At 45.7% G+C, this 21,957-nt stretch overlaps 1 protein-coding gene across 2 annotated transcripts in view; it reads left to right on the top strand.

Annotated features, from left to right (window-relative positions):
- Nucleotides 1–21,957, top strand: part of HEATR5B (HEAT repeat containing 5B) — a 108,748-nt gene that overhangs the window by 72,968 nt on the left and 13,823 nt on the right. The window contains exons 28-32 of one of the 2 annotated variants that reach the window (XM_038772109.1): nt 6,909–7,146; nt 11,399–11,659; nt 17,267–17,394; nt 17,962–18,106; nt 18,802–19,068. In XM_038772109.1, coding sequence (XP_038628037.1) covers nt 6,909–7,146; nt 11,399–11,659; nt 17,267–17,394; nt 17,962–18,106; nt 18,802–19,068 — 1,039 coding nt within the window. The remainder of the gene's footprint in view (nt 1–6,908; nt 7,147–11,398; nt 11,660–17,266; nt 17,395–17,961; nt 18,107–18,801; nt 19,069–21,957) is intronic. The other variant, XM_038772110.1, reaches the window with a different exon arrangement.

Raw genomic sequence — 21,957 nt, 5'->3', positions numbered from 1 at the left:
AGGTGATCGAGTTGTCCCACGTGGGGCTCACAGTCTTAATCCCCATTTTACAGATGAGGGAACTGAGAGGCTCAGAGAAGTGAAGTGACTTGCCCAAGGTCACACAGCAGACATGTGGTGGAGTTGGGATTCGAACCCACGACCTCTGACTCCAGAGCCCGGGCTCTTTCCACTGAGCCATACTGCTCCTCAATAATAATAATAATAATACTTATTATTTTATTATTATATTAGTTCCCAAGCGCTTAGTACAGTGCTCTGCACACAGTAAGCGCTCAATAAATACGATTGATGATGATGATATTAGTAATAATAATAGTTATGGTATTTGTTAAGCAGTTACTGTGTGCCAAGTGCTGTTCTAAGCTCCGGAGTAGATACAAGTTAATCAGGTTGGACACAGTCCCTGTCCCACATGGGGCTCACAGTCTTAACCCCCATTTTACAGATGAGGTAACTGAAGCACAGAGAATAATAATAATAATAATAATGATGATGGCATTTGTTAAGCGCTTACTATGTGCCAAGCACTGTTCTAAGCGCTGAGGGGGATACAAGGTGATCAGGTTGTCCCACGTGGGGCTCACAGTCGTAATCCCCATTTTACAGATGAGGGAACTGAGGCTCAGAAGGGTTAAGTGTCTTGCCCAAGGTCACACAGCAGACATGTGGCGGAGCTGGGATTCGAACCCGCGACTTCCGACTCCGAAGCCCGGGCTCTTTCCACTGAGCCACGCCGCTTCTAGAAGTGACTTGCCAAAAGTCCCACAGCAGACAAGAGGCGGAGGCGGGATTCGAACCCACCTCCTCTTACCCCCAAGCCGGTGCTCTTTCCACTAAGCCACGCTGCTACTGGGAGCCCGCTGTTGGGTAGGGACCGTCTCTAGATGTTGCCAACTTGTCCTTCCCAAGCGCTTAGTACAGTGCTCTGCACACAGTAAGCGCTCAATAAATACGATTGATTGATTGATTGATTGATTGATTCTCCACGGGGGGGGGGGGGGGGTATTGAAGTCCACAAGTAGGGAGGGAGAAAGAGAGACGTTGAGTAGGTTCAGGGGTACAGTCTATGAACAAGGAAAATTGTGGGCTAATTCTTTTTCCTCTCTGTGGGCAGGGAACCTGTCTCCCAACGGTGTTGTTTTGTGTCCTTTCAAGTGCTTAGTACAGTCAATCAATCGTATTTATTGAGCGCTCCCTGTGCGCTGTGCACTGTACTAAGCACTTGGGAAGTACAAGTTGGCAACATATAGAGACAGTCCCTACCCAACAGTGGGCTGAGTGCTCTGCACACAGTAAGCCCTCGGTAAATACAGTCGATGGATTGGGGGGTTAGCCGAAATTTGAGGCTCCAAAATCAAGGACTTAAAAAGTTAATCCGCTTTAAGTTGATCATCCGTTTAAAATTCAGGAAGCCTCCACGGGCATCTTTTCTTTTCAATTTTTCCACCTCCATGTTTTATCCCTCTTCTTAGGATGCCCTACTCTGTCAGAGAAGCAGCGTGGCTCAGTGGAAAAGAGCCCGGGCTTTGGAGTCAGAGGTCATGGGTTCGAATCCCGGCTCCGCCACCTGTCTGCTGTGTGACCTTGGGCAAGTCACTTCACTTCTCTGAGCCTCAGTGACCTCGTCTGTCAAATGGGGATTAAGACTGTGAGCCCCACGTGGGACAACTTGATCACCTTGTGACCTCCCCAGCGCTTAGAACAGTGCTTTGCACATAGTAAGCGCTTAACAAATACCATCATTATTATTATTATTGTATCCACCCCAGCGCTTAGAACAGTGCTCTGCACATAGTAAGCGCTTAACAAATGCCATTATTATTATTATTATTATTATTATTATCATTAGACTGTGAGCCCCCTGTTGGGTAGGGACTGTCTCTATATGTTGCCAACTTGTACTTCCCAAGCGCTTAGTACAGTGCTCTGCACACAGTAAGCGCTCAATAAATACGACTGATGATGATTATTATTATTATCAGAGGCATCCAGCCTGAAGACGTGAACTAAGGGAAACCCTTAAAGGGCTCTGAAAAAAGATCTGAAATGCCTTTCTGTAAAGACCAGGCATTTTGCAGAAGAAATGTTCATCTGAGAGACAGATATCTCCGTTCATTAACAATGAACGTGAGAATAATTAAGGCAGATTACAGTTCACTTCATCAGCGAAATTGCTGAATCCTTCGACAACAAGGATAAGTTCCCCAGAAACAATATAAATGATAATCGTATGAGCATTTCCCCAGTGCTGGCTCTTTACTGACTTGGCCACAGATCATTCCCAAGAAAACCGAAAATTTTATGAAACGTCTCTTGAGTCGTATTTCTCTCCCAAATTTTTCTCTCCCAAAACCGAAAATTTTCTATTAAAATGGTTAATAGAAAGCCATCCCATGCAATCTAAATTTCCTGTAATCAACTTCCTGACGCTGATCCTCTTTTGCAAGAATCGTAAAATGTGCCGGCGCTGAAGCTAGGTTTCTGAGCAAAGCTGGGAGCGAACTCTATCTTCCCCTAAAAGCGTTTCATGGACAGTTTTCCTTGAATATTTGATGGCAGAAGTTCAAACTTGCGATTAGTTCAATGATATACTGTCTCTATATAATAATAATGGCATTTGTTAAGCGCTTACTATGTGCAAAGCACTGTTCTAAGCGCTGGGGAAGTTGCAAGGTGATCAGGTTGGCCCACCGGGGGCTCACAGTTTTAATCCCTGTTTTACAGATGGGGTAACTGAGGCCCAGAGAAGTCAAGTGACTTGCCCAAAGTCACCCAGCTGACAGTTGGCGGAGCCGGGATTTGAACCCATGACCTCTGACTCCAAAGCCCAGGCTCTTTCCACTGAGCCACGCTGCTTCTCCAACTTGTACTTCCCAAGCGCTTAGTACAGTGCTCTGCACTCAGTAAGCGCTCAATAAATACGATTGATTTATTGATTGATTGATATATGTACATTTTATACAACTTTCTGGCTGGTGCTTGAGGAAGAATCACCAAAGATTGGTAGCCTGGCTCAGTGGAAAGAGCCCGGGCTTTGGAGTCAGAGGTCGTGGGTTCCAATCCCGGCTCCGCCAATTGTCAGCTGGGTGACTTTGGGCAAGTCACTTCACTTTTCTGGGCCTCAGTGACCTCATCTGTAAAATGGGGATGAAGACTGTGAGCCCCCCGAGGGGCAACCTGGTCACCTTGTAACCTCCCCATTCATTCATTCATTCAATCGTATTTATTGAGCGCTTACTGTGTGCAGAGCACTGGACTAAGCACTTGCTTGGGAAGTACAAGTTGGCAACATAGCTCTTAGAACATAGTGCTCCCCAGTGCTTAAAACAGTGCTTTGCACATAGTAAGCGCTTAATAAATGCCATCGTTATTATTATTATTATTATTATGGTGTCCATCTTTCCCAAAGCACTAAAAAAAATATATATTTCTCGCACTTACCAATCAATCAATATCAGTGGTCTTCATTGGGCATTTACCGTGTGCAGAGCATTGTACTAAGCGCTTGGGAGGGTACAATATAACAGTTGGTAGACATTCATTCATTCAGTCATATTGATTGAGCACTTACTGTGTGCAGAGCACTGGACTAAGCGCTTGGGAAGTACAAGTTGGCAACATAGCTCTTAGAACATAGTGCTCCCCAGCGCTTAGAACAGTGCTTTGCACATAGTAAGCGCTTAATAAATGCCATCATTATTATTATTATGGTGTCCATCTTTCCCAAAGCACTAAAAAAATATATATTTCTCGCACTTACCAATCAATCAATCAGTGGTCTTCATTGGGCATTTACCGTGTGCAGAGCATTGTACTAAGCGCTTGGGAGGGTACAATCTAACAGAGTTGGTAGACATTCATTCATTCAATCATATTTATTGAGCGCTTACTGTGTGCGGAGCACTGGACTAAGCGCTTGGGAAGGACAAGTTGGCAACATAGCACTTAGAACATAGTGCTCCCCAGCGCTTAGAACAGTGCTTTGCACATAGTAAGCGCTTAATAAATGCCATCATTATTATTATTATTATTATTATGGTGTCCATATTTCCCAAAGCACTAAAAAAATATACATTTCTCGCACTTACCAATCAATCAATCAGTGGTCTTCATTGAGCATTTACCGTGTGCAGAGCATTGTACTAAGCGCTTGGGAGGGTACAATCTAACAGAGTTGGTAGACATTCATTCATTCAATCGTATTTATTGAGCGCTTACTGTGTGCAGAGCACTGGACTAAGCGCTTGGGAAGTACAAGTTGGCAACATAGCGCTTAGAACATAGTTCTCCCCAGCGCTTAAAACAGTGCTTTGCACATAGTAAACACTTAATAAATGCCATCATTATTATTATTATTATTATGGCGTCCATCTTTCCCAAAGCACTAAAAAAATATATATTTCTCGCACTTACCAATCAATCAATCAGTGGTCTTCATTGGGCATTTACCGTGTGCAGAGCATTGTACTAAGCGCTTGGGAGGGTACAATCTAACAGAGTTGGTAGACATTCATTCATTCAGTCGTATTGATTGAGCGCTTACTGTGTGCAGAGCACTGGACTAAGCGCTTGGGAAGTCCAAGTTGGCAACAGATCGAGACGGTCCCTACCCAACAGTGGGCTCACAGTCTAGGCGTGTTCCGGGCCCACAACGAGCTCCCACTCCTGCAGTGGCACTGTAATAGACACCCACGTGGGTACTACATTGCGTATTTGCACCTGTCTCCCCTCCTCCATACCCTCAGATCACCCACCTGTGTCTGTCCTGTACCCCCGACGGAAGTTTGCTTCCGTGACCTGCCCAAAACTTTGCAGGTGACAGTCCTGAGCCACGTCGTTCATTCATTCGTATTTATTGAGCGCTTACTGTGTGCAGAGCACTGGACTAAGCGCTTGGGAAGGACAAACGGGCAACATGTAGAGCTCACAGTCTACAAGGGGGAGGCTGGCAACAGAACGAAACGTCAGGGAGATGGAGCGAGCTCGTTGTGGGCGGGAATGTCTGTATATCGTTATATTGTTATATCCTTCTAGGCTGTTGGGTAGGGGCCGTCTCTAGATGTTGCCAACTTGGACTTCCCAAGCGCTTAGTACAGTGCTCTGCACACAGTAAGCGCTCGATAAGTACAATTGAATGAGTGAATGAATGAATAATAGGAGGAGGAGAGCCAATAGAGTGGTCAGAAGTTTCCGGCCTGATGTGAAGAACGTCGAGCAACCTCCGGAGGCTTCTGAGAAATGGGGAGATCTGCGTAGAATGACATTGTGGGAAAACAAGAGGCAGTGTGGCCTAGTGGCTAGAGCACGGCCCTGGGATTCAAAAGGACCTGGGTTGTAATTCATCCATTCATTCATTCATTCAGTCGTATTTATTGAGCGCTTACTGTGTGCGGAGCACTGGACTAAGCGCTTGGGAAGTCCAAGTCGGCAACATAGAGAGACGGTCCCTACCCAACAACGGGCTCACGGGCTAGGAGGGGGAGGGAGTAATCCCGGCTCTGCCCGTTGATGATGGTGTGACCTTGGGCAAAGCACTTTATTTCTCAGTTACCCCATTTGTAAAATGGGGGTTGACTGCGAAGCCCATCATCATCGTCATCATCAATCGTATTTATTGAGCGCTTACTGTGTGCAGAGCACCGTAATAAGCGCTTGGGAAGTACAAATTGGCAACATATAGAGACAGTCCCTATCCAACAGTGGGCTCACAGTCTAAAAGGGGGAGACAAGAGAACAAAACCAAACATACTAACAAAATAAAATAAATAGAATAGATATGTACAAATAAAATAAATAAATAAAGTAATGAATATGTACAGACATATATACATATATACAAGTGCTGTGGGGAAGGGAAGGAGGTAAGATGGGGGGGATGGAGAGGGGGACGAGGGGGCCATGTGGGACTATGTGAAACCTGCTTACCTTGTTTCTACCCCGGCACTTAGAACAGCCCCTGGCACGTAATAAGCGCTTCAGAAGTACCATTTAAAAAGCGATCCGGACAGCAAAGTGGAGAGGCCGGAGGCGGGGAGGGCAGTCAGGAGGCTGTCGCAGTAGACGAGGTGGGAATCGACAAGTGGTTGGACGAACTTTGCGATTGTTTGGAAGGGAAGGATTCTGGAAATCTTGTGGAGGAGGAACCGACAACATTGCCATAATCCAGCTGCATAGCCCAGTTGAGCAGTTTCTCCGAATCTTGGTATCCTGCTGCTCTTGCAGCCTTCCCCCTTGTCAGAACAGGCTGACCCTTCTCCACCCTTGGGTGGGCTTCCAAAATGCACCGTCCCACGCGCTTCTGGCCACATACCTCCATCTTCATTCACTGAGCCAGAAAGCGGGTCGGAAAGAATTGTGAAAATTATTTTCACGCCCCCAGTTTCACTTGCCTTATCTTGTCTCACGCCGTCGAGCGGCTTCCGACCCGCAGCGACTCCGAGGACCGTTTCTCCCAGAACGTCCCGCCTCCGTCTGCGGTCGTTCCGATAGTGGATCCGTCGGGTTTTCTTGGTAAAAATATGAAAGTGGTTGACCTCTGGCTCGAGTCTACCCCTCTCCCTTGCTGCTACTGCCCAGCACAGGTGAGTTTTGACTTGTACGCAGGTTGCCTTCCACTCGCCAGCCGCTGCCCAAGCTAGGAATGGATACACCCCCGACCCTCCCTTCCGTAGCCGAGACCGGTAGAGTGCTAGAAACTCCCCAGGTGCGATCCCGAGGGGGTGTTTCCGAAGCCTACTCCCAAAATATTCCGAAGCCTTTTTGCCCCTTGCTTACGATTAGCATCAAGCTGTGTGATCCTCCCCCAGATGGAATGACGGTGGCGCTTCGGTGACGTCCCCGGGATGTGGAATTTCCCGTTTTCAAGTGGGGCCGCATCATCGGCGTCCTCCGTCTCTGTTTTACAGGTCTACGTTGTTGCTATGAAGATTAAGAGGGAAGCCGAGATGAAGCCTAGAAGAGCCATGAAAAGCGCGGAGGAAGACGAGGATGATTACGGGGCTGCAGATGAGCTGCCTCCGGACAGCTTAATAACATTGGTGCAGCCTGAACTGCCTATACTTAGCCGCCTTTGGTTCGCGGCATTAAAAGATTACGCTCTTCTGACGCTGCCCGCGGAATTTGCCAGCCAGCTCCCACCGGACGGTAAGGCCGGCATATATCCACCGCCACCGCGGCAGGGACACGAAAGACCGTTTGAATCGGTCCTCGGACCTCGTTCCTAATCCTGGCCCTGCCCCTTACCGGCTCTGGGAATTCGGGCACATCACTTAAGCGCTTAGTCCAGTGCTCTGCATGCAGTAAGCGCTCAATAAATACGATTGATTGATCATCATCATCATCAATCGTATTTATTGAGTGCTTACTATGTGCAGAGCACTATACTAAGCTCTTGGGAAGTACAAATTGGCAACATATAGAGACAGTCCCTACCCAACAGTGGGCTCACAGTCTAAAAGGGGGAGACAGAGAACAAAACCAAACATACTAACAAAATAAAATAAATAGAATAGATAGGTACAAGTAAAATAAATGAATAAATAAATAGAGTAAAAAATATGTACAAACATATATCCATATATGCAGGTGCTGTGGGGAAGGGAAGGAGGTAAGATGGGGGGGATGGAGGGGGGACGAGGGGGAGAGGAAGGAAGGGGCTCAGTCTGGGAAGGCCTCCTGGAGGAGGTGAGCTCTCAGCAGGGCCTTGAAGGGAGGAAATTGAAGGGATTGATCACTTAACTTCTCTGTGCCTCGGTTACCGCTAGACTGTAAGCTTGTCGTGGGCAGGGGTTGTGTCTGGCATACCGTTGTATTGGGCTCTCCCAAACTCTGAGCGCTCTGCACGCAGTAAGCACTCAATAAATACGATCGACTGACTCAAATGGAGGTTAAGATTGGGAGCCCCAATGTGGGACGTGGTCTTTTGTCTAATGTGATTAGCTTGTAATAATAATGATAATGATAATGGCATTTATTAAGCACTCACTATGTGCAAAGCACTGTTCTAAGCGCTGGGGAGGTTACAAGGTTACAATCCCAGCTCTGCCACTTCTCTGCTGTGTGACCTTCGGCAAGTCGCTTCACTTCTCTGAGCCTCAGTTACGTCATCTGTAAAATGGGGATTAAGACTGTGAGCCCCACATGGGACAACTTGATCACCTTGTATCTCCCCCCAGTGCTTAGAACAGTGCTCTGCACATAGTAAGCACTTAACAAATGCCATCATTATTATTATTATTATTATTATTATTATTATTATTATTAAGGTGATCAGGTTGTCCCACGAGGGGCTCACAGTCTTCATCCCCATTTTACAGATGAGGTAACTGAGGCACAGAGAATCAATCAATCGTATTTATTGAGCGCTTAGTGTGTGCAGAGCACTGTACTAAGCGCTTGGGAAGTACAAGTTGGCAACCATAGAGACAGTCCCTACCCAACAGCGGGCTCACAGTCTAGAAGGGGGAGACAAAGTTAAGTGACTTGCCCAAAGTCACACAGCTGACAATCGGTGGAGCCGGGATTTGAACCCATGACCTCCGACTCCAAAGCCTGGGCTCTTTCCACTGAGCCACGCTCCTTCTCAATTTATTGCATTGTATTTGTATTATCCAGACGCTGTATTTATCCCAGTGCTTAGTACAGTGCCTGGCACATAGGAAGCGCTTAACAAATAGCACCGAAAAATTGTTTAGAAACAGATTGCAATTTCTGTAGACTCCAAGCTTCTTGTGAGCAGGGAATGTGTCTATTAAGTTGCACTCTCCCAAGCGCTTAGTACCGTGCTCTGCACACAGTAAGAGCTCACTAAGTACGACCGATTGACTTGAATTTTTAAACTCCGTTTATAATGTCAGGGAAAGAGTGATTAATTTCCTAAGCCATGCTTATTGGTGAAATTATGTCCATTACCCCCATGTGCTCGGCTTCCCAAATACCTAGATCCAATCCTCTCGTGTAGCTCACTTTCCTTTCTTCAGTCAATCAATCAATCAATCGTATTTATTGAGCGCTTACTGTGTGCAGAGCACTGTACTAAGCGCTTGGGAAGGACAAGTTGGCAATCAATCAATCGTATTTATTGAGCGCTTACTGTGTGCAGAGCACTGTACTAAGCGCTTGGGAAGGACAAGTCGGCAACGAATAGAGACAGTCCCTACCCAACAGTGGGCTCACAGTCTAAAAGGGGGAGACAGAGAACAAAACCAAACATACTAACAAAATAAAATAAATAGGATAGATAGGTACAAGTAAAATAAATGAATAAATAAATAGAGTAATAAATATGTACAAACATATATGCGGGTGCCGTGGGGAAGGGAAGGAGGTCGTGGCTCAGTGGAAAAGAGCCCGGGCTTTGGAGTCAGAGGTCATGGGTTCAAACCCCGGCTCCACCAGTTGTCGGCTGTGTGACTTTGGGCAAGTCACTTCACTTCTCTGGGCCTCAGTTACCTCATCTGTAAAATGGGGATGAAGACTGTGAGCCCCCCGTGGGACAACCTGATCACCTTGTAACCTCCCCAGCGCTTAGAACAGTGCTTTGCATCATCATCAATGGTATTTATTGAGCGCTTACTATGTGCAGAGCACTGTACTGAGCGCTTGGGAAGTACAAATTGGCAACATATAGAGACAGTCCCTACCCAACAGTGGGCTCACAGTCTAAAAGTGCACATAGTAAGGGCTTAATAAATGCCGCCATTATTATTATTATTTTTATGAGGGGGATGGAGAGGGGGACGAGGGGAAGAGGAAGGAAGGGGCTTTCTTGGGAAGGTGACATTATTTTCCACCTTCCCGCCACCAAAGCAGCTCTCTATATCCGCTGACCTGTGGCATTTCAACTTCTTTTAGAGTCTGGGGTCCTCTGTAGCGACTGCTTACACCCCAAGGAAACAATGACCCCTTTCACCCTCATGGATGTTTAGAAGCGTTTCTCCCTTCTTATCCATTCTTCTTTCTTCCCAACTCCCCCGTTCCATCAATATGAGGCCCTCAATCAATTAATGGTATTTATTAATAACTGTGGTATTTTGTTTAGGGCTTACTCTGCGCCAGGCACTGTACTAAACGCTGGGGTGGATACAAACAAATCAGGTTGGACCCAGTCCCTGTCCCATGGGGAGCCCACAGTCTCAATCCCCATTTTACGATGAGGCAATAATAATAATAATGATGGCATTTGTTAAGCGCTTACTCTGTGCAAAGCACTGTTCGAAGCGCTGGGGAGGATACAAGGTGATCAGGTTGTCCCACTTGGGGCTCTCGGTCTTAATCCCCATTTTACAGATGAGGGAACTGAGGCCCAGAGAAGTGAAGTGACTTGCCCAAAGTCACACAGCTGACAATTGGCAGAGCCGGGAATTGAACCCATGACCTCTGACTCCAAAGCCCGGGCTCTTTCCAATGAGCCACGCTGCGTCTCCCGGCAATGACTTGTCCAAGGCCACGCAGCAGACGAGGGCCAGAGCCGGGATTAGAACCTGGATCCTTCTGATGTCCAGTCCCGGACTCTAGCCACTACACCCTTTTTTGAGCACTTACTGTGTACAGAGCACTGTACTAAGCGCTTGGGAGTGTACAGTATATCAGAGTGGATAGGCACATTCCCTGCCCACAATGAGCTTACCGTCTTGAGGGACTTCTCACTCTTCTCCCCCCATAGTGTTACAAACCTTTAAGCAACATCAATCAATCAATCAGTCAATCGTATTTATTGAGCGCCTACTGTGTGCAGAGCACTGGACTAAGCCCTTGGGAAGTACAAGTTGGGAACATATAGAGACAGTCCCTACCCAACAGTGGGCTCACAGTCTAAAAGGGGGAGCATCTTGTTTTCTTTGTGACTTTTGGGGGAAAAAAGTCAATTATAGTAATTATCATTTCGAAACCATTTTTGCAATCCAAAAATCACTTTCACCATAGTGAAGAGTTGTGCTTCGTATTCATAATGCCCAGTGCACAGTAAATATTTGCAGACACCCTCTATTAATGTACAATCCACGTTGATGTAGTTAAACATGGTGGCTCATTTAAAAGGGGCTTCCTTCACATCCCCTTCATTTTTCACGAAGCTTATTTTAACCGGGCCGTCCTTTTTTGGCCGTAGGGAGCTTAGCTGTTCAACGAATCTGAGTCATCGTCATCATCAATCATATTTATTGAGCGCTTACTAAGAGCACTGTACTAAGGGCTTGGGAAGTACAAATTGGCAACGTATAGAGACAGTCCCTACCCAACAGTGGGCTCACAGTCTAAAAGGGAGTCAAGACCCTTTTTCCGGTCTGTTACTTAAAATTCGTGACCTGGGTTTAGAAACTTGTCCGTCTTTAGCCGTGTTTGTACTCTGCCATGGCTCTCGAACAAATCTGGTGAAGCTCTCTTGTTGCGTTGGCAGGCGGAGCATTTTATACCCCTGAGACTATTGATACCGCCAGGCTTCACTATCGGAATTCGTGGGCTCCAATCCTCCACGCAGTGGCACTTTGGCTAAATAGCACAGGATTTAATACTCCGGAGGTCGTGGAAGAAGCCGCTGCAATAATCTCCGGTTCACAGAAGCGTCCGACGTCTGTTGTGTTAAGTCAAGCATCTGGAGCAACTCCTAATACCAAATCTTTGCCCGAAGTGAACAGAGACCGAATGCATCTGATTTTAGGTAAGTAGAGTGTAGGAAGGCGAGGAAAGATTCACTGTCTCCTCTGGAGCCGCAAAAGAAGTTATTTTTTATGGTTAATTTATAGTTCACACGGTGGCTCTCGGAGTAGCAAGGATCTACAGAAAGGAAATAGTGTATTCTTTTCACTTCCAGTTCTAAATTGGTAACCAAGTTGCCGGCAGTAATGCGGAGTTCTTCAACAAAATAATAATAATAATAATGGCATTTGTTGAGCGCTTACTGTGTGCAGAGCACTGCTCTAAGCACTGGGGGTGGATACAAGGTGATCAAGTTGCCCCACATGGGGCTCGCAGTCTTAATCCCCATTTGACAGATGAGGTAACTGAGGCTCAGAGAAGTTAAGTGACTTGCTCAAGGTCACGCAGCAGACGTGGCAGAACCGGAATTCGAACCCATGACCTCTGACTCCAAAGCCCGTGCTCTTTTCCACTAAGCCACGCTGCTTCTCTCCATATCCATATCATTTTGTAATAAAAATTCACCTGCCAGATCAGTTAAGATAAAAAATATATATTTTTAATTCCTACAGTGACAGTTTTCCAAGGACAGTCACCCATAGTACTAGTCTTTCCAAAAAGCAGTCCTGTTAGAAAAAAATGGCACTATGAAGTGATTGAAAAGTAAATTTAAATGCTCCCAAATTAAAGTTCATTTTGAGCTGTAGTTGCACTTCCTGTTGTAATAATAATAATAATAATGGCATTTATTAAGCACTTAATATGTGCAAAGCACTGTTCTAAGTGCTGGGGAGGTTACAAGGTGATCGGGTTGTCCCACGTGGGGCTCACAGTCTTAATCCCCATTTTACGGATGAGGTAACTGAGGCTCAGAGAAGTGAAGTGACTTGCCCGAAGTCACACAGCTGACAAGTGGCAGGGACGGGATTTGAACCCATGACCTCTGACTCCAAAGCCCGGGCTCTTTCCATTGAGGCACGCTGCTCCATAGTCCTAGTCTTTCCAAAAAGCAGTCCTGTTAAGGGGAAAATGGCAATATGAAGTGATTGAAAAGTAAATTTAAATGCTCCCACATTAAAGTTCATTTTTAGCTGTAGTTGCACTTTCTGTTGTTGTCTCATTCATTCAGTCATAATCAATCAATCAATCAATCGTATTTATTGAGTGCTTACTGTGTGCAGAGCACTGTACTAGGCGCTTGGGAAGTACAAGTTGACGTCATACAGAGACAGTCCCTACCCAACAGTGGGCTCACAGTCTATTCATTCATTCATTCATTCAATCGTATTTATTGAGCGCTTACTGTGTGCAGAGCACTGTACTAAGCGCTTGGGAAGTACAAGTTGGCAACATATAGAGACAGTCCCTACCCAACAGTGGGCTCACAGTCCATTCATTCATTCATTCAATCGTATTTATTGAGCGCTTACCGTGTGCAGAGCACTGGACTAAGCGCTTGGGAAGTCCAAGTTGGCAACATATAGAGATGGTCCCTACCCAACAGTGGGCTCACAGTCTAGAAGACTGTTGAGTGCTTTATTGAGTGCTTACTGAGTGCAGAGCACTTTACTAAGCGCCTAGAAAGTACAGTTTAGCAATAAAGACAATCCCTGACCCCAGTGGGCTTCTCCCAATCACTCAGTGCCTATTCCCGTCTCAAATTGCATTGTGTCCACTGCCTAAAATTCAGTGTGAATCTGTATTTGCAAAGGAAAACAAGCAATTGCGTATGTAATGGATGAATCGGAAGTCCTAATAAAGGAGTAAGTGGGATTGTGCGGTACATTTTTGCTGGAGCTGGGGATTGATTTTCCATCCAACACAGTGCATCCAAACAGTTCAACTCCATTCCCAGGATTTACCCCACCTCCCGACCCACACCCATTTGTTAGTCAATCAATCAATCAATCAGTCGTATTTATTGAGCGCTTACTGTGTGCAGAGCACTGGACTAAGCGCTTGGGAAGTACAAGTTGGCAACATATAGAGACGGTCCCTACCCAACAGTGGGCTCACAGTCTAAAAGGGGGAGACAGAACAAAAGAAGCGCTCTCCTGTCAGAAAATGAGCTTGTCTTTTTATATTTATCTCCAGGGATCTCGCAAAAGGGTTATTGACCATTGTCACGTAATTTCACAATTGGTAACATGTTGAGAATTTATTCTCTGAGTGTATTTCAGAGGTAGAGGAACACCTTTAAGATATTAAGGGTGCTCATTCATGTGCTAATTAGATTTGCTTAGGGTCTTTCCCGTAAACAGCTAATGAATGGAGAAAGTTAGGGCACCATCAAAGATAATTAATTTACTTCTGGGGAATAGTTTATTCACCCAGGAGGTTTGGCTCATTACCTGAAGGGTCACAGTAAGTAATCAGATTTTCATAAACCAAATTCTTCTGCTGTTTGAATTAGGATGGAGTTGAAATAGTTCGATTTTTTTTAGTTGGTTGAGGAAAATATGTCCATTTCTGAAAATATATGCACCATATGTTTCAGGCATCCTGTAAACGTTTTTTAGCTTCATCTTATAATTGAATCTAGGAGTGGTGTCTGTTTTGGCTGTGATCTGATTTTCTTAATTTAGGGGAAAAAAAGATATTCATAGAAAAAGCATAATTGTAATCTCACAGTACTATGTAGAAAATGTGAATGAAATTTGAAGGATATGATATTTTTCCACCCATCGATAGCAGGATATGATATTTTTCCACCCATCGATAGCAGGATGTTATTTATGAGATCACATGTTTCATCTGATTTTACAAGTGAAGGACTTCAGATAATTAATTGAAGTTAGCTGTCTTTAAAATTAGGAAAATTACTTATGGGGAGTACGTGTTCTTTTGGAAATACAGAGATTTCTGTGAAAAAGAAATACTGTGTTGTTGCTGCTGTACTAGGCCCCATTTGCATTCTGAATCGGCCAAATAGCTTGATGATTTTTCCTTGTGCTTTTAGTTGAAAAATCTGATTAACTGGTTGAATGGATTTCTTTGGAGTAACCGCAGAGGAATACTGAGTGTAATTACTGTATTTTCAGGACGCCACATCACCTCAAATAAGAGGGAATGCAGAATTTTGTTCACAAGAGATTATGCAGATTAGGAGGAAAATTGGGCAGTTCGGGAAAGGAAAAAGCTAATCCCGTATCCCCCCCTGCTCTCTCATGTTAATAATAATAATCATAATATAATAATGGTATTTGTTAAGCACCTACTATGTGCCGAGCACTGTTCTAATAATAATAATAATAATGGCATTTGTTAAGTGCTTACTATGTTCAAAGCACTGTTCTAAGCACTGGGGAGGTTCCAAGGTGATCAGGTTGTCCCATGGGGGGCTCAGTTTTAATCCCCATTTTACAGCTGAGGGAACTGAGGCACAGACAAGTCAAGTGACTTGCCCAAAGTCACTCAGCTGACAAGTGGCAAAGCCGGGATTTGAACCGATGACCTCTGACCCCAAAGCCCGGGCTCTTTCCACTGAGCCACGCCGCATCCCACGCACTGAAGCATCGTAATTTAGTGGAAAGAGCCCGGGTTTGGGAGTCAGAGGACGTACGTTCTAATCCTGGCTCTGTCACTTGTCTGCTGTGTGACCTTGGGCAAGCCGCTTAACTTCTCTGTGCCTCAGTTCCCTCATCTGGAAAATGGGGATTAAGACTGTGAGCCCCATGTGGGACAACCTGATTCACCTTGTATCTACCCCGGCAGTTAGAACAGTGCTTGGCACATGGTGAGCGCTTAACAAATACCGTAGTAATCATAATAATAACTATTAATTGCTATTAATGACTATATTAGCATTTGGGTGTCTCATTTTCACTGTCATTATTGCTGTTTTTTATGATATTTAAGCACTTACTATGTACCAGGCAGTGTCTAAGCGCAGTCCCTATCCCACATGGGCTCACAGTCTCAATCCCCAATTTTGCGGGTGAGGTAAGCGAGGCACAGAGAAGTTAGGTGCCTTGCCCGAGGTGACACAGCGGACAAGTGGCGGGGTTGGAATTCGAACCCAGGTCCACACAACTCCCAGGCTTGGGCTCAGTCCACCTGGCCATGATGCTGTGTTTTCTATTGCTGTGTTACCTTTGTCCTTGGGAATATTCTTCATACTAAACACCTCCATCTGATAAATATTTAATCTATTCAGTTGGTAATGTTTTGCGGGAAAGTTTAGGCTAGGTAACCAAATGTCTGAACCCCCTGTGAATTTTCTCTTTTTCTCTCTTAATCCCAGTACTCCTCTGAGTAACATGTTGTTTGTGACTATTGCACTTCTAAATACATAATTTTAAGGTACGGGTTGCTAAGCCCTTTTTTAAAATGATACTTATTAAGTGGTTACTATGTACCAAGCGCTGTACTAAATGCTGTACTAAACAAGTTGGACACAATCCCTGTTCCACTTGGAGCTCAACGGCTAAGTAGGAGGGAGTGGGACTGAATCCCCATTTTTCAGGCGAAGTCACTGAGGCCAGGAGAAGCTAAATGACTTGCCCAAGGTCACACAGTAGACAAGCAGCAGAGGCGGGGTCAGAACCCAGACCCTATCAATCAATCAGTCAATCAATCGTATTTATTGAGCACTTACTGTGTGCAGAGCACTGTACTAAGCGCTTGGGAAGTCCAAGTTGGCAACATATAGAGACGGTCCCTACCCAACAGTGGGCTCACAGTCTAAAAGGGGGAGACAGAGAACAAAACCAAACATACTAACAAAATAAAATAAGTAGAATAGATATGTACAAGTAAAATAGATAAATAAATAGAGTAATAAATATGTACAAACATATATACAGGAATCCTATGACTCCCAATCCCGGGTTCTATCCACTATGCCATGCTGCTTCTCAAGAAAGAGCTTTGTCTTAGTCCCGTGCCTGGCACGTAGTAAGTGCCCAAAAAATACCATAATTATGATTATCTACTAGGCCACAGTATCAACACTTCTCCTGAGCAAGTTCCTAAGTCCTAAGGTTCTCTTTTCTTGGGTTCTGAGCCCCATGTGGGCCAGGGGCTGTGTCCAACCCAATTCCTTTGTTCCTACCTGTTGAGAAGCAGCGTGGCTCAGTGGAAAGAGCCCGGCCTTGGGAGTCAGGGGTCATGGGTTCGAATCCTGGCTCCGCCACTTGTCAGCTGCGTGACCTTGGGTAACTCACTTTACTTCTCTGTGCCTAAGTTACCTCATCTGTAAAATGAGGATTAAGACTGTGAGCCCCACATGGGACAACCTAATCACCTTGTATCTCCCCCAGTGCTTAGAACAGTGCTTGGCACATAGTACTTCCCTGCACACAGCAAGCTCTGCACACAGTAAGCGCTCAATAAATATGATTGATGATGGTAATATGCGCTTAACAAATATCATCATTATTATTACCCCAGTGCTTAGTACAGTGCTGGGCACGTATAAGCAATCAGTCAATCGTATTTATTGAGCGCTTACTGTGTGCAGAGCACTGTACTAAGCGCTTGGGAAGTACAAGTTGGCAACATAAGCATTTAAGAAGCTCCACAACAAAAACTGACACTTCAGTTTCTCAGGTTAGGCCGTGGCCGGATGGGAATATTGAGACGCTGTAGCAAGATTATCCAAGTCCCGCGGTTTATTCTCCTGTTTCAGGTGTTAGTATACAGTTCCTTTGCTCCCCGAGACCCGAAGAACCTATTGAACACGTTACAGCCTGTCTTCAAGCACTTCGTACCTTACTGGACTCTCCTTGTGCCAGAATCCATATTGCAGAAGATCAGGTACGATGCTGATAGATGGCCCTGGATTTTGGGTGTAAAGCAAATTGATTCTGTTTGCCAAGATACGTTCATATTGGAGTAGAGTAAATGTAGGTTAACCGTACGATTAAAACGGGCGACGTTTCCTTCCTGTCTCCTCTTGCCTGTTGAAAAGCTGCAAGGTATCGGGCGTTTTTCACTGATAATTCCCAAACCACCGTATTTTGTCACTCCCTAACTCTTGAGACTCCCAACTGAAAAAGAGAAGGTATTCTCTTGGCTCGTGAAGCGAATACTTGGACTCCCTTTATTATTGCTTGGAAGTATTCTGCCTCCTCAAGCATCCCTGGCATTTGAGTGCTTCTGATTTCTGAATCGCATACTTTTCTGCTATTTTAAGCCTCACCGGGCTCTGTTTTCCTACAGTAGTCATGCGTGGGATGGCCGGGCTTTCTCCTGCCGATTCGGTGGGGCGATAACACCTGTTCAATTGAACGTGCCGCCGTGGTCATTAATTCAGTTGTGTACCGTTGTTTTACAATGGGTTCGTTTGTGCATTTCCTGGTTTCTGCCTGTTTCACCGTCCAGCTCGTTGGCGTGGAGTTGCTAAGCGTGGCGCATCGACTTCTTTTGACCTGGAATCCACCGTCAGTCCAGTTGCTGGTTACCGGAGTGGTGCAACAGATTGTGAGGGCAGCCCAAGACTATTTGCAGGAAAAGAGGAACACACTAAGTAAGCCCTTAAACATACTGGCTGACAAATCAATTCCTCTTTTAGGAAAGATGAGCAAAAATCCCTCTTCCTCAGAAATGGGTCGGATCTCATTAGTACAGTGCTCTGCACACAGTAAGCGCTCAATAAATGCGATTGATGGATTGACTGTGTTGAACACAGGCCTAGTTAGTCACGAAGGAAGGACCCCTGGAAATTAAAACCCAAATGTTCAGTCATTCGATCGTATTTTCTGAGCGCTGACTGTGCAAAGCCATGTACTAAGCACTTGGGAGAATACCGTGTCAGTGTAACAATAAACAGACACATTTTGAGAGAGAGTGAGAACCCCTTTGTGTGGTTCGTTATTTCCTTGTCCGCGTTTCTCAGCCCTTTCTCCCTCACCAGATTCCGTCCATCTCTCCCAATCTCCTCCATCTCCCACGTTCCCTTCGTTTCTGACTGGGTCCCACTTAAGCCCCCCTCATGTGGGTCGCCCCTCTCCTTCCTTCCTCGCCGTCCCGACCTCACCTTCTTAGCCTCTCACCCTCCCTAATGGGCTGGACTGAAAGATACGTTTTGCATCCTCAGCCCCCCAGCAGGCCTTTTGAACCCATCACAACACTCAGGGATGGAAACCCAGTCTTCACTCGCCGCTTCTTTTTAAACTGGAAATTCCGCCCTTCTTCCTCTTCCCCTCCCGACCCCCTTTGCAGATGAAGAGGATCTGGAAAAAGAGCCTTGCCCCATCTTAGGTGAAGGGGGTGACAGCGGCGGCCTCGTACCTGGAAAGTCTCTTGTCTTCGCAACTATGGAACTGCTGATGTTTATCTTAGTGCGACACATGCCACATCTCAGCACCAAAATGTCAGACTCCCCGAGTCACGCGAGCACCAAAACGCAGTTGTCAGAAGAAAGCGCTCGGCTGGTGGCTGCCGCGGTAACCATCCTCTCTGACCTGCCGTCGCTCTGTTCCCCTGCAGGTAACAGAATTTTGATTCCGATCCAATCTCGACAGGAATAGTTCCTGTTTGGTAAACCGAGGAGAGGAGCCCAGTGTTATTTCAAGTACTGCTTTTTATAACTGAGCCCTTCAAAATGCAGTCTGACTGGGAATGGGAGGAAGGTGGTTATTTTCAAGTAAGAGAGGGTCTGCAGATTGGAGAAAGTACACGTCTGGTTTTTTCCCGTCGTCTTCCCTTGTTCAGCGGTGCCCCTCTGGTCTCTCTGCCATCAGTCAGTCAATCGTATTTATTGAGTGCCTACTGTGTGCGGAGCGCTGTACTAAGCGCTTGGGAGAGTACAATACAACAGACAAATTCCGTGCCCACAAAGAGCTTACCGTCTAGAGGACTGTCGTCGCAACAGGGCTTTTTCTGTCACCTCTTGCTGCTCTCAGTTTCATCTTCCAAGTATCGGCTAGGTTGGTATTAGGATTTCTGTGTTTCCTGGAGCTACTGGAGAATCATCAGTCGTATTTATTGAGCGCTTACTGTGTGCAGAGCACTGTACTAAGCGCTTCACCTAGAGGAGTCACGTCGGTGGTTTCCTTTCAGACATCTGGATCTCAGGAACGCACTCCAGTGCGCTGCCCTTTATCTTCCGTTACAGGATTGCTCTGACTTCTTCGGTCCTTTCTTTTCATATAAGAAGAAACGGGGAGAACGTGGGAAGCCCCAAATCCCCAGCTGAACCAAGTTCTTCCGTTTTCGTCAATCATTTCTTCCCCCATCTTACCTCCTTCCCTTCCCCACAGCACCTGTATATATGTATATATGGTTGTACATATTTATTACTCTATTTATTTATTTATTTATCTTACTTGTACATTTCTATCCTATTTATTTTATTTTGTTGGTATGTTTGGTTCTGTTCTCTGTCACCCCCTTTTAGACTGTGAGCCCACTGTTGGGTAGGGACTGTCTCTATGTGTTGCCAATTTGTACTTCCCAAGCGCTTAGTACAGTGCTCTGCACATAGTAAGCGCTCAATAAATACGATTGATTGATTGATTGATTGATTTCAGCCTCCTCTTCCAGCAACCATTTTGATAGGGTAGTTAAATTCATTTTCTTTCTTCACTTTCTGTTGGAAGTACTAATGAGCAATTAAATGCCTCAGAGAAAGCAAGGGGCCAGAACAGTCTCACGGTCACGGTCACCAGGCCCTGGAAAGTTGGCTGTAGTTATTAGCACCGGGCTCAAAATGTGGTCTTTTCGCTTCCTCACGACAAGATCACCGCTGAAGGGAATAGGTTGGAATATCGTGGTTTTTCGTCTCCGCAAGAAAGGAAGATGGGAACAAGAGAAGCAGGGTGGTTTAGTGGAAAGAGCCCGGGCTTGGGAGTCGGAGGTCGTGGGTTCTAATCCCGGCTCCGCCACTTGTCAGCCGTGTGACTTTGGGCAAGTCGCTTCTCTGTGCCTCAGTTACCTCATCTGTACAATAGGGATGAAGACTGTGAGCCCCCTGTGGGGCTATCTGATCACCTTGTAACCTCCCCAGCGCTTAGAACAGTGCTTTGCACATAGTAAGCGCTTAATAAATGCCATTATTATTATTATTACTTCACTTCTCTGTGCCTGTTACCTCATCTGTAAGATGGGGATTCAGACTGTGAGCCCCATGTGGGACTACCTGATTACCTTGTATCTCTCAGCGCTTAGAACAGTGCTTGGCACATAGTAAGCGCCTAACAAAGACCATCATTATTCATAAGAGAAGGACAAGGAAGACTAGAGAAGACTGAGCAGGGGAAATAGTGGAAGGCCCAAAACAACCAGTAACTGGTGCAGTCCACTGTACTACATGGGAAGCAGCGTGGCTCAGTGGAAAGAGCCCGGGCTTTGGAGTCAGAGGCCGTGGGTTCAAATCCCGGCTCCGCCACTTGCCAGCTGTGTGACTTTGGGCAAGTCACTTCACTTCTCTGGGCCTCAGTTCCCTCATCTGTAAAATGGGGATGAAGACTGTGAGCCCGTCATGGGACAACCTGATTACCTTGTATCTACTCCTGCGCTTGGAAGAGTGCTTTGCACATAGTAAGCCCTTAACAAATACCAACATTATTATTATTAAATGTTTGAGAAAGTACAATAGATGTACATAAACAACAGTGATCCAATATAATGCATGATCTCCGCTGCTGATACTATCTGTTAAGTGCTTACTACGTAGCGGGCACCGTACCGAGTGCTGGGGTAGGTACGAGCTAATCAGGTTGGATGCGATTCGTGTCCCACATGGGGCTCACGGCCTTAACCCCCATTTTACAGATGAAATAACTGAGACACAGAGATGTGACTTGCCCGAGGTCACACACCTGCTAAGGGGCAGAGCTGGGATTAGAACCCAGGTCCTCTGACTTCCAAGCCCATGCTCTTTCCGCTAGGTACGCCACTTCTCATCCCTTCTCTCATTCCTGATCTCTGCTCCCCAGGAGCTTACAATATTGTGGAAGAAAGGAAAAAAAAGGGACTGTTTCTGACCTCTTTGAGGTTCATTCATTGTCGTATTTATTGAGCGCTTACTGTGTGCAGAGCAGTGTACTAAAAGAGAAGCAGCGTGGCTCAGTGGAAAGACCACGGGCTTTGGAGTCAGGGGTCAGGGATTCGAATCCCGGCTCTGCCAATTGTCAGCTGTGTGACTTTGGGCAAGTCACTTAACTTCTCTGGGCCTCAGTTCCCTCATCTGGAAAATGGGGATTAATACTGTGAGCCCCCTGTGGGACAACCTGATCTCCTTGTAACCTCCCCAGCACTTAGAACAGTGCTTTGCACATAGTAAGCGCTTAATAAATGCCATCATTATTATTATTATTAAGCGCTTGGAAAGTACAAGTCGGCAACATATAAAGACGGTCCCTACCCAATGTCAAC

The sequence above is a fragment of the Tachyglossus aculeatus genome, chromosome X1 (assembly GCF_015852505.1).
Source record: "Tachyglossus aculeatus isolate mTacAcu1 chromosome X1, mTacAcu1.pri, whole genome shotgun sequence".
NCBI lineage: Eukaryota > Metazoa > Chordata > Mammalia > Monotremata > Tachyglossidae > Tachyglossus > Tachyglossus aculeatus.
The sequence above is the reverse complement of the archived record's forward strand: the minus strand, read 5'-3'. Positions and strand labels throughout refer to the sequence as shown.